The sequence below is a fragment of the Cebus imitator genome, unplaced genomic scaffold (genome assembly GCF_001604975.1).
Source record: "Cebus imitator isolate Cc_AM_T3 unplaced genomic scaffold, Cebus_imitator-1.0 Scaffold178, whole genome shotgun sequence".
NCBI lineage: Eukaryota > Metazoa > Chordata > Mammalia > Primates > Cebidae > Cebus > Cebus imitator.
The window spans coordinates 3,712,687-3,725,304 of NW_016107493.1; the positions used below are offsets into that span (position 1 = coordinate 3,712,687).

General features: G+C 44.5%; 2 protein-coding genes and 1 pseudogene across 9 annotated transcripts in view; 2 read left to right on the plus strand and 1 right to left on the minus strand.

Annotated features, from left to right (window-relative positions):
- The window catches only part of CFLAR (CASP8 and FADD like apoptosis regulator), a 41,722-nt gene extending 30,717 nt beyond the window's left edge, over positions 1–11,005 (plus strand). For 6 of the 8 annotated variants that reach the window (XM_017545268.2, XM_017545262.2, XM_017545265.2 and 3 more), the window contains 2 exons: positions 6,727–7,237; positions 10,450–10,740. In XM_017545268.2, coding sequence (XP_017400757.1) covers positions 6,727–7,237; positions 10,450–10,588 — 650 coding nt within the window. In that variant the 3' untranslated portion in view covers positions 10,589–10,740. Of the gene's footprint in view, positions 1–6,726; positions 7,238–10,449 lie in introns of all 8 variants that reach the window. The other 2 variants (XM_017545266.1, XM_017545274.2) reach the window with 2 other exon arrangements.
- On the minus strand, positions 8,227–9,293 carry LOC108315749 (annotated as a pseudogene).
- Positions 11,006–11,143: 138 nt separating the features above from the next.
- Positions 11,144–12,612, plus strand: LOC108315750 (coiled-coil domain-containing protein 85B-like). The gene has a single exon (XM_017545278.2). The coding sequence runs from the start codon at positions 12,115–12,117 to the stop codon at positions 12,469–12,471; it is 357 nt and encodes a 118-aa protein (XP_017400767.1). The 5' UTR covers positions 11,144–12,114; the 3' UTR covers positions 12,472–12,612.
- Positions 12,613–12,618: the final 6 nt, after the last annotated feature.

The window sequence follows — 12,618 nt, forward strand, 5'->3', positions numbered from 1 at the left end:
TTTTTTTTTTTTTTTGAGATGGAGCCTTGCTCTGTCGCCCAGGCTGGAGTGCAATGGCATTATCTCGGCTCACTGCAACCTCCGCCTCCCAGTTCAACTGATTCTCTGCCTCAGCCTCCTGTGTAGCTGGGATTACAGGCACCCGCCATCATGCCTGGCTAATTTTTGTATTTTTGTAGAGAAGGGGTTTCACCATGTTGGCCAGGCTGGTCTTGTACTCCTGACCTCAAGTGATCCACCCGCCTCTGCCTCCCAAAGTGCTGGGATTACAGGCAGGAGCCACTGCATCCAGCAAAGAGGAAGTATTATTTTTTCTCTCCTGCTCTTTCTGAAAAGCTTGAACATTTTTCTGTACTTTTCTTTTCTTTTTTGAGACAGAGTCTTGCTCTGTCACCCAGAATGGAGCACAATGGTACAATCGTGGCACACTGCAGGCTTAACCTTCCAGGCTCAAGCAGTCCTCTCACCCCACCCTCCCAAGTAGCTGGAACTACACACAGGCGCCACCACATCCATCTAATTTTTAAAATATTTTGTCTTATTTAAAGTATTTAAATATTTTAAATATTTAAATTTAAATACTTAAAAAAATTTTTTTAAATTTAAATTTAAATACTTTAAATATTTTAAATATTTTAATTGTAGTGTCTTACTATGTTGCCCATGCTGGTCTCAAACTCCTGGGCTCAAGCAATCCTCCCACTTCAGCCTCCTGAGTGACTGGGACTATAGGCACATGTCATCATGCCTGGCTGACTTATTTTTTGTAGAGACAGGGTGTTGCTCTGCTGCCCAGGCCCAGTCTTGAACTCTTGGCCTCAAGTGATCTTCCTGCCTTGGCCTCCCAAAGCACTGGGATTATGGGCATGAGCCATTGCACAATCTTTGTTTTATGTGCATTTATAAGCTTTGCTTCCCTAACAAGATTCTAAGCTCCTTGAAAAATTGGAACTACATCATATATTTGATCTGTATTTTCTCATCCAAGTGTTTCTGTAGGCAGTAAGGGGAACTTTGTAAAACAAGAGTTTTCTGATCAAGAAAATTTGAGAAGTGCTGCCTAATCTCTTTCCCTCTCAGAGAATTGCAATGCATCTTGGCCTATTAAAGGCTCTGAGAAGTCTTCCTTTGAAGAAACCTATTTTAGCTTTGACCACCTTGCATTTCCCATACACATTTGACCTCAGAACTCCCTTTTTCCACTAAGAATGTTTTGCCCATCTTGCGTTTTGCTCATGTGCTCTATAGCAATTAACATGGGCTTATTAAAGGTACTCAATAAGTGGTTGCAAATTAACTGGTGAAGCATTCCCTCATTCTTGTTTATTTTATACATTTATTTAATGAAGTCCTTTTGATAGAAATTATCAAGATAGATGTACCCTTATTTAGATCAAAACAAATTCTAAATTAATAGAGTTACGACATTTTACTGTATTTAGGTTTTTTTGGTTTATCTGTGAAGTCCTCAAACCTGTGAGTAGTGCTGACCCTGGCCTTTCATGAATAGCCCTGTACTAACAGGCTAGAAGGAATCCCGCCTCCCTCCCCTCTACCCCCAGCATCATTTAAAGAAGTTCTGAAGAATGGTTGAAATTTACAGAGATCAGTTTGGGTTGGGTATGGAATTTCCAGGGTGGGTTCTAGAAGGAGAAGTGGTACTTCTGTAATTTGTGGAAGTTTTGTTTTCCAAACCCAGTCCCCAAGTGTTTCTTCCTCTATTTATGTGGAAGGACAAAACAGTTACTGTCATACATAGGACATGGACTCTGTCTGTTCTGGGTGCATTTTAGTTTAGAATACAGAGACCTCCGTTCAGGTCCTAAGAGTTAGATTCCCTGAGAGAAGCACACCACCATAAGATTGGTGATTTGTACTTAGAAATGGCTGCCTTTATTTTCTTTAAAGTCAATATCTTATATTTGAATAAACACTCACAGTTTGCAAAGCATCTTTACAGAACTCCCATTGGATCCTCATAGTCACCTTTTTTTTTTGAGACAGAGACTCACTCTGTCTCCCAGGCTGGAGTGTAATGGGTCGATCTTGGCTCCTCCACTTCCTGGGCTTAAGTGAACATGAGCCTCCTGCCTTAGCCACCCAAGTAGCTGGGACTACAGATGTGCACAACCACATCCAGCCAATTTTTGTATTTTTGGTAGACATGGGATTTTGCCATTTTGCCCAGGCTGGTCTCAAACACTGGAGCTCCACCTGCCTTGGCCTCCCAAAGTGCTGGGATTACAGGTATGAGCCACCATACCCTGTCCTCACAGTCACCTTTTGAAGAGCCTCCTGCTCAAGAGATCCACCTGCCTCAGCCTCTGAGTAGCTGTGACTACAGGCATGCACCACCATGCTTGGCTAATTTTTTATTTTTTGTAGAGACGGGGTCTCCCTGTATTGTCCAGGCTAGTCTCAGACTCTTGAGCTCAAACCATCCTCCCACCTCAGCCTCCCAAAGGGCTGAGATTGTAGGTGTGAGTCACTGCACCTGGCCAAGTATTAGTTTTAATCCTGCTTTAGAGATGAATAAACTTGGGCTGACTCAAACTGACTCAAAAGTCACACTGTCATTATCTTGCTATTCTTATTGGCATTTGGGACCTACATGGTTTTTGGCTTCACCTCCAGCTTTAGCCATTTTTCTCCTGTTCTTTTAGGTAAGGATTTTCTGCCCCAGACTTCAGATTCCCATTCCCTTCTTAGCTCCTCTGCTGGTATAGCTCAGGCCTCTTCTAAGACCATGCAAGATTCAGACCCTAGCAGGTGGAGATGGAGGAGCTAGGACTTAAACTCACATCTTGTGATTCAAAGGCTGGTTCCTCTTTCGCCCAGCACCACACAGCTGTCTGCTCATGGTCATATGACAGGGACTTCCCCAGCCAGAGCCTCCAGGGAGCACAAATAAAGGAAGGAGCCGGAAGGCACAGGACAGCATTTGTTCCGTCCAAGCCTCACATATCAACATGGGTAGGGAGAAGCTTTCTTTCAAGGTCTTTGATAGGGAAGGACATTTATCAGTGAAGAGAGGTTTTGAGGGGAGTGAACCAATCTTGAGATAAGTAAACAAGAGCTTTGAGTCTGGTGTTTCCCTGTTTGCTTCTGCCCCCTGGAGGAGCAAATTGATTAGAGACGTGTGAGTCCTGACAGGAAGTGTTTGGAATAGAATAGCGGTGATGGAACTGGAGTCCGAGTCCAGGTTCTCTCCTTATTCAGCCTGGATGCAATTCTGGGTATCAAAGCCTCGCTTGCACCCTCAGAGGAGATGGCTTGGGAACAATGCGGCCAGGCCTCTTCTACCACACAGACATTTTTCTTTTTTTATAAAGAATATAAACATTTAAAATTTAATGGTACTCCCAAATTGCTCCTCAAAAAGGCTGTACAAAATTACAGTCCTAATAACAGCTACCTGGAGATCTTGTGAAGGCACCTGCCCTCATCATCATCATCATTATTATTATTTTTGAAGCAGAGCCCTGCTCTGTCGCCCAGGCTGGAGTGCAATGGCGCAATCTTGGCTCACTGCAACCTCCACCTCCCAGGTTCAAGCAATTCTCCTGTCTCAGCCTCCTGAATAGCTGGGATTACAGGTATGAGCCACCGTGCCTGGCTGTCCTCATTATTTAATGGGTTATTTGCAACCTGTTAATCACATCTCCTATTTCCTTGTTAGTGATGCTTATTGATTATAGACTTAGGAATATCAATCAACACCTTCTTTGTATCTCTTTATTCTTACATGATATAATAATTCTTTATTTTTATTTTTTGAGATGGAGTCTTGCTCTGTTGCCCAGGCTGGAGTTCAGTGTCACAATCTCAGCTCCCTTCAACCTCTGCCTGCCGGATTCAAGCGATTCTCCCACCTTAGCCTCCCAAGTAGCTGGGATTACAGGCGCCTGCCACCATGCCCAGCTAATTTTTGTATTTTTAGTAGAGATGGGGTTTCATCATGTTGGCCAGACTGGTCTTGAGCTCCTAATCTCAGGTATTCTGCCCTCCTGGGCCTCCCAAAGTGCTGGGATTACAGACATGAGCCGCTGCGTCCAGCCAATAATTCATTGTTTAATCCTTATTTGTGGGCCAAACAAAGGAGAAAAGTAAGAAGCCATTTTCTTTTACTGATAGGAAAGGTCAAAGGACTAACCTAGTGAATTATTTACCTAAAAATGTATACAAATCACTCCAAAATTTAGTGGCTTAAAGCAGTACTAATTCAATTATATCTTCACAGTTACTAATTTAATTATATTCTCACCTATGGGTGAGGAATTTCGGAGCAGCTTAGTTGGGCTTTTCTGGCCCAGAGTCTAGTGAAGTTGTGACCACTTGTCAGCGGGCCATCTGAATGCTTGATTGGAATTGGAGGCTCCACTTCACATGACTGGGAAGTTGGTGCTGGCTGTTGGCGGGAAGCCTGTCGTTCATGTGGGCCTCTCTGAGGGACTGCTTGAGTACTTTCATGGTGTGGTGGTGGGCTTCCCCCAGAGTGAGCGACTCAGAAGAAAGATTGTGAGGTCTGGACTTCAATAAGACTGAAAAAAAAAGACAGACAGAGAGAGAGAGAGAGAGAAAGAAAGAACCAGGTAGAAGCTATATCATTTCTATGATCCAGCTTGACGTATTATCACTTCTGCCACAGTGTATTCATTTCAAATGAATTACCAAGTCTGGTCTACTTTCAAGGAGAGGGGAGGTACTCTATCTTTGCAAGGGAGGAGTGTCAAAGAGTTTCTGAATGTATTTTAAAACCACCATATCTGGATGTGAGGCCAACCCAGAAGCCTGGGCCAGAAAGTTCTCCTAGACCCTATGTGAGTATATAGATATGGCTCATAGGCTGAGTGAATTAAATTCAGAGCACTCAAGCCAACTTTCACAGGTCCAGTGGCTCCTTAGTCCAGTTTTTTTTTAAACTCATGATTGTGTTTCTTGTTCTTTTATCTTTCTCCTGTTTTCTTCTGAGAATCCAGAAGAGAAATTGAGTCTTCACTTACTTTTATAGTTAATTAGTGTTTGGTAAAGTTTGCTGGGCAAGAAGGTTGAAACTACTGAGTGAAGCTGTGAATCTCTGACTTATTTGTAACTATATATACTTCATATAATTCCCATTTAGCATAACTGAGAACTTGTAGTAAATAGTTATGTGGTACCTCCAGGTATTTTCCCCTGCTTGATCTCTTTCTGTGATGCACAAACTAGTATAAGATGGGGCCCCTTTATTCCTTGGTGGAAGTGATACCTACTATAATTTTTATTGTGTTGTTTGGTTTGGGGTGAACACAGAAGTAAACTTTTGGAAGATCACAGCCCAGGAGAGGAATATAGGTTGGCACTCAGTGATGAGACATCGAAACAAATACAGAGAAGTGGACTAATAGTTTGAGTGACATCCTGAATTGGGAGATGCTTGTTTAGTTTCTGGTTTTTGAATAGAGCAGTTTTTCTGCTCAGCAAATGAACTAAGAATTGGAGGCATCCCCCAGATAAGGAACAGAAATGGAATGAGTGGCTCAAACAAATATGGAATTTAAAAATTATTTTTATTTTTATATTTTTTGTAGAGATAAGGTCTCGCTATGTTGCCCAGGCAGGTCTTAAACTCCTGGCCTCAAGGGATCCTCCTGCCTCATCTCCCAAGTAGTTGACATTACAGGCATGAGCCACTGCCCCAGGCTGGATGTGGAATTTTTGAATGGGGAAGAGAAAAAAGTCTCCCTTTGCTATTAGAAAGATATAAATTAATTCAGGATGTTGTGTTTATTCCTCCAATGAAGGCAGACTGAACGGATGAATAAGAACTGGACTTGGTAGGATCTTAGGGCCATATAAACTTCTAGATGAGGGACAAAAAGATTTTAAACAAAGGAACAAGAACTAATATTTATTGAGTATCAAGAGCTTTATTTGCATTATTTAATTATCAGAGTAGTGGGTGTTATCGCTTCCATTTAAAGTAGGAGGTAGGAGGGCTGGGTGCAGTGGCTCAGGGCTGGACGTAGTAGCTTACACCTGTAATGCCAGCACTTTGAGAGGCTGAGGTGGGAGGATCGCTTGAGCCCAGGAGTTCAAGACCAGCCTGGGCAACATGGCAAAACCCACCTCTATAAAAAATACAAAAATTAACCAGGCATAGTTGTGTGCGCCTGGGGAGGTTGAGGTGGGAGGATCGCTTGAGTCCAGGAGGTCGAGGCTGCAGTGAGCCATGATTGTAGCACTGTACTCCAGCCTGGGCAACAGAATGAGACCTTGCCTCAAAAAAACAAACCAAAGAAAACCTAAAAAACAACAACAAAAAAATAAAGTTAGGGAGACCCACTTTCTTAAGGTTGTACAGCCTAAGGTGTGGTAAGGTCAGCATTAGAAGGCAGGCTTGTCTGCTATGAAGTCTGCTCTCTCCACTACCTTATACTGCTTCTCCAGGCAAAGTCAATCCAGGGTTCTAGACTAGTCTATACCTGTGGCTGGTTGTGGTGGTGGCTGGCATCAGGCAGGGACAGTGGTATAGCAGGGCTATACCTTTAGGTACCTAAGGTCATATCTTTCATGTTTCAGGTGATTTTGTTCCAACTGCCTAGGACTCAGGCCCATCTAAATATGACATAAAAGTAGAAGCTTTTCATAATGGAGATTAGACCATGACTAGGATTCCTTCCCAGTTCCTCTTGAGCCCTCCTCACTCCAGTGTTCTTTTCCATGTTTGTTTTTTGTTTTCCCCAGAGCTTCTTCGAGATACCTTCACTTCCCTGGGCTATGAAGTTCAGAAATCCTTGCATCTCACTATGGATGGTATATTAAAAGTTCTTCAACGAGTTGCCTGTATGCCCCAACACCAAGATTACGACAGCTTTGTGTGTGTCCTGGTGAGCCGAGGAGGCTCCCAGAGTGTGTATGGTGTGGATCAGACTCACTCAGGGCTCCCCCTGCATCACATCAGGAGGATGTTTATGGGAGATTTATGCCCTTATCTAGTAGGGAAGCCAAAGGTGTTTTTTATTCAGAACTATATGGTGTCAGAGGGCCAGCTGGAGGACAGCAGCCTCCTGGAGGTGGATGGGCCAGCAATGAAGAACGTGGAATCCAAGCCTCAGCAGCGAGGGCTGTGCACAGTTCACCGAGAAGCTGACTTCTTCTGGAGCCTTTGCACTGCAGATGTGTCCCTGCTGGAACAGTCCTGCAGCTCACCATCCCTGTACCTGCAGTGCCTCTCCCAGAAACTGAGACAAGAAAGGTGAGCCCCTAGGAGGTGGTCAGTCCTGGACCACCTGCTTATTTTTGTGCCACCAAGAAGGGAATTACCACTGTGCTACGTTTGCTGCCCTTCTCTTCAGGGTGGAAAAGAGATTTTCCCTCCTGCATTAGGGTTGCCCTAGGACTACAATACAGACCTGGCACAATTTATAAACACTTTGTGTTAGTTAGCTTGTAGTTTCAATACTTTGCTTCACAATTAAGAAATTTTCAGCTCAGGCAACTGAGAACTTGCTCTATAAGAAATTTAAAAATTAGCTGGGTGTGGTGGCATGCGCTTGTAGTCCCAACTGCTTGGGAGGCTAAGGTAGAAGAATAGCCTGAGCCCACGAAGCCCAGGAGTTTGAGGCTGCAGTGAGTCGGGATTGCACTGCTACACTGCAGCCTGGGCAACAGAGGGAGACCCTGTCTCCAATAAATAAATCAGTAAAGGAATAAAACAAATTTTTAGGCTCGGGGTGATGGCTCATACCTATAATCCCAGCTACTCAGGAGGCTGAGGCAGGGGAATTGCTTGAACCAGGGAGGTGGAGGTTGCAGTGAGCCAAGTTTGCACCACTGCACTTCAGCCTGGGCAACAAAGCGAGACTCCATCTCAAAAAAAAGAACAAATTTTTATGTTTAATTTATCTTATTTTTGAGATAAAGTTTCACTCTTGTTGCCCAGGCTGCAGTGCAATTGCACAATCTTGGCTCACTGCAACCTCTGCCTCCTGGGTTTCAAGTGATTCTCCTGCCTCAGCCTCCAGAGTAGCTGGGATTACAGGCGCCTGCCACCACGCCTGGCTAAATTTCTGTATTTTTAGTAGAGACAGAGTTTCACCATGTTGACCAGGCTGGCCTGGAATGCCTGGCCTCAAGTGATCCACGCATCTTGGTGTCCCAAAGTGCTGAGATTACAGGTGTGAGCCACTGTGCCCAGACTTATTTTTATTTTTATTAAAGCAATGTATAGTATTTATAGAAAAATCATAAAATATACCTAGGTGCTAAAAGTAGAATGCCATAAGTAGTTGTAAGCTTACTGAAACTAATTTCTATTAATCAAATCTTGATGTATTGCCTTCCAGATCTTTTTTTACTTGATACCCACACAATCATATAGAAGTATGTCTTTTTTGTTTGTTTTTTTTTTTTTTTTTGAGATGGAGTCTTGCTCTGTTGCCCAGGCTGGAGTGTAGCGGTGTGATCTTGACTCACTGCAACCTCTGCCTCCGGGGTTCAAGTGATTCTTCTGCCTCAGACTCCTGAGTAGCTGGGATTACAGGTGTGCGCCACCATGCCCAGCTAATTTTCTTTTTTTGTATTTTTAGTAGAGATGGGGTTTCACCATGTTGGTCAGGCTGATCTCAAACTCCTGACCTTGTGATCCGCTTGCTTCAGCTTCCCAAAGTGTTGGCATTACAGGCATCAGCCACCATGCCCAGCTAGTTTGTTTTTTTGAGATGAAGTCTTGCTCTGTTGCCCAGGCTGGAGTGCAGTGGCGCATCTTGGCTCATTGCAACTTCTATCTCCCGGGTTCAAGCAATTTTCCTGCCTCAGCCTCCCGAATAGCTGGGACTATAGGCATGCACCTCCATGCTCTCCTAATTTTTGCATTTTTAGTAGAGATAGGATTTTACCATGTTGGCCAGCCTGGTCTCAAACTCCTGACCTCAAGTGATCCTCCTGCCTTGGCCTCCCAAAATGTTGGGATTACAGGTGCGAGCCACGATGCCCGGCCCAGAAGTATGTTTGTAAGCCCAGAGGGAATCATCATCTCTTATTTCTTTTTTTTTTTGAATTAAAAATATGTTAATACAGTTCAAATCAACATGTCTAGCCCATTTCAGCTCCTTTATTGCCAAACCAGGGGACAAGGACTGCTTTAGTTTCTCTGCCTTCTCTTTTTCTGCGATGACCAAGGTATAAAGGTATTTGCTGCATCGAACTTTAAAGTTCACATTATCCCTGTTTTTCTTGATCTTGACAAATTTGACATCCTTTCACCTGGCTGTGAGCAGAAAGTCCTTGATTTCCTCAGTTTTTCAAGGCATGGAGATGAGGTACACAGGGAGAGGGCAAGGACCGGTACCCCTCTAGCCTGTGTATCACCTGGAAGACACTCACAGCCTACCACTACTTTATAACCTGCTTTTAGTTTGTTTAACAGATCACAAACATTTTTGCATGTCAGTAGTCACATTTCTACAGCATCAGTTTAATGTCTGCACAACAGCCCCATTGTAGAGCTATAGCTTAATTTACTTGATCAATCTTCAGTTGTTGGATAGTGTTTGCTTTCCTACAAAGTGAGTATTAAACATCCTTGCAGCTTAGTATTTGTTCTTATCCTTAATTGTTTTCATGGGGGACAATTCCTGGAAGTGGAATTACTGAGTCAAAGGACATGCATTTTTCAAGCCTTGGATGTATCTTACCAGATGTCCTGTAGGATGGTCATACCAGCTTTATAGGAGAGTAGCTGTGTCCCTGAATTCTCCCTGACACTGCATGCTCTTATATTTCCCTAAGTTTTGACAATTTGATAGGTGAAAAATGGTATCTGACTGTTCACGTCTGGAAGACTTCGTTATATAAACATTTTAAAAATGTTTATTGGCAAGAATACTTTTCTAAGAGCAACATCAGTGTCCCGGTATATCCATTTAAGCTGAATGAAGCCACCGTGTACCTCAAGTATAAGATTAACTGGCTTTTTTCAGTTGTGCCCTAATTACAGTTTAGAATGATGTTTCTGAGCCACCTGTCAAATGCATTCTGGTCTGTATCTCTGCGTACCCCAGGAATAAATCTCATGGCCTTTACCTGGCCTTCTTAGTAGTGGCCCAGCAGGAAGCACGGGTTAGAGCAGGAGCCACTCAGCCTTCCAAGATAGATACTCCATGGACCAGTGATATTACTGGCCTTTTGAGCCCATCTTTATTTGTATAGATGATCCACATGGGTTATCATCTGGCTGATATATTTCCAGAATGAAACTCAGCTGCCACTTGAGGGAGGAGGATGGTAGCCACCAGGCCAGAGCACTGCAAGTTAGTTTGGATCATTCGCTAAGCAGCTTGTGGTGCCTTTAGAAAGGAACAGTTTCAAAGAACTTTCACATCTGTTGGCTCATTTCACCCTAATGACAATCTGTCTTCTCTTTGATATTTGCATGGCATTAAGTTTTGCCTTTCTTGTTTCCTCCAGAAAACGCCCACTCCTGGATCTCCACATTGAACTCAATAGCCACATGTATGATTGGAACAGCAGAGTTTCTACTAAGGAGAAATACTATGTCTGGCTGCAGCACACTCTGAGGAAGAAACTTATCCTCTCTTACACATAAGAAACCAAAAGGCCATGCACAGTGGCTCATGCTTGCAATCCCAGCACTTTGGGAGGCCAAGGAGGGCAGATCACTTCAGGTCAGGAGTTCAAGATCAGCCTGGCCAACATGGCAAAACGCTGTCTCTAATAAAAATACAAAAATTAGCTGGGTGTGGTGGTAGGTACCTGTAATCCAAGTTACTTGGGAGGCTGAGGCTGGAGGATCTTTTGAACCCAGGAGTTCAGGGTCATAGCATGCTATGATTGTGCCTATGAATAACCATTGCATACCACCCTGGGCAATATAGCAAGACCCCATCTCTTAAAAAAAAAAAAAGGACAGGAACTATTTTAGTCCATGTGTTAGGTTTCTCTAGAAGAACAGAACTAATAGGATAGATGTGTATATAAAGGGGAGTTTATTAAGGAGTATTGACTCACACGATCACAAGGTTAGGTCCTACCGTAGGCCATCTGCAAGCAAGGAAGCCAATCCAAGTCCCAAAGCTGAAGAACTTGGAGTCCAATGTTTGAGGGCAGGAAGCAGTCAGCACAGGAGAAAGATGGAGGCCAGAAGACTAAGCCAGTTTAGTCTTTCTATGTTCTTCTGCCTGCTTTTATTCTGGCAGTGCTGGCAGCTGATTAGATGGTGCCTACCCAGATTGAGGATGGTCTGCCTTTCCCAGTCCACTGACTCAAACGTTAATCTTCTTTGCCAACATCCTCACAGACGCACCCAGGAACAGTACTTTGCATCCTTCTATCCAATCATGTTGATACTCAGTATTAACCATCACAGTCCATCTGGGCAATTATACCAAATTACCTTAGACCAGGTGACTTAAACAGCAGTTATTTCTCACAGTCGTGGAGGCGGGGATATACAACATCTAGGTGGTAGCAGATGTGGTATCTGGTAAGGCATGCTTCCAGGTCTTATCAGATGTTGGTCTTTTCATGTCCTCACATGGCAGAAAAAGACAGAGAAGCAGGCTCTCATGTGTATCTTCCTTTTTTTTTTGAGACAGAGTTTTGCTCTTGTTGCCCGGGCTGGAGTGCAATGGTAGATTTTGGCTCACTGCAACCTCCGCCTCCCTGGTTGAAGCGATTCTCCTGCCTCAGCCTCCCAGTGTGTATCTTCTTTAAGGGAACGAATCTCATTCATGAGGGCTCTACCCACACGACCTAATTACCTCCCAAAGGCCCCACCTTCTGATACTGTCACATTGGGGAAAATGTCTCCCTTTTGAATTTTGGGGGGACACAAACATTCAGTCTGTAATCATTTAATGGTCTTATGATTTAGAGGTTACTTGTTCTTTCACCTAGACCTCAAGTCGCATTTAACAGCTAATCGAGTATATCTTTCTCTGATTTGATAGTGTGACCTAAAAGGGGACCGTTGTTTAAAATATCATTAGAGTTGGCCTGTGCCACTGCCTGCCGCGCGCAGAGCCAGAGCCCGAGCCTGAGCCGCGCCAGGCCCCAAGTGGGGCTCCTGGGCCTCGGCGGCAGGCAGGCGATGCTCCAGCGGCCTGACCAGCCATGGATGCCGAGGCAGGCGGCCTGGAGGAGCTGACCGACGAGAAGATGGCAACGCTGGGCAAGGAAGAGCGGCGGGAGGAGGCGACGCGCCTGGCGGCACTGGTGCAGCGCGACCTCCTCGTGGAGGAGGTGAATCGGCAGCTGCAGGGCCACCTGGACGAGATCTGTCAGCTCAGGCAGCTCAGTCGGCGCCTGCTGGAGAGAATCGTGAGCTGCACGACCTCTGCTGCTTTGTGGACTGAAGCGCCAGCGCGGGCGGCGGGCGGCGCGCGGCTCACCAGTGGAAGCTCTTTGGGACCCAAGCATCCCAGACCGTGTGGGAGGACCTGGGAAGTGTGGCAGAATACCGCTGTTTAAATGATTTTTTTTTTTTTAAGTGGCAGGAACGGCCTTTATTGGCTGCAGCGTTGCTCACGATCCAAAAGCTTAAATGATCTTAAAAAATTATTTATTGGCCGGGCGCGGTGGCTCAAGCCTGTAATCCCAGCACTGTGGGAGGCTGAG

What these genes read in the sequence shown, in the direction of transcription:
- LOC108315750 (XM_017545278.2), top strand. Translation starts at nt 12,115, where the DNA reads ATGGATGCCGAGGCAGGCGGCCTGGAGGAGCTGACCGACGAGAAGATG.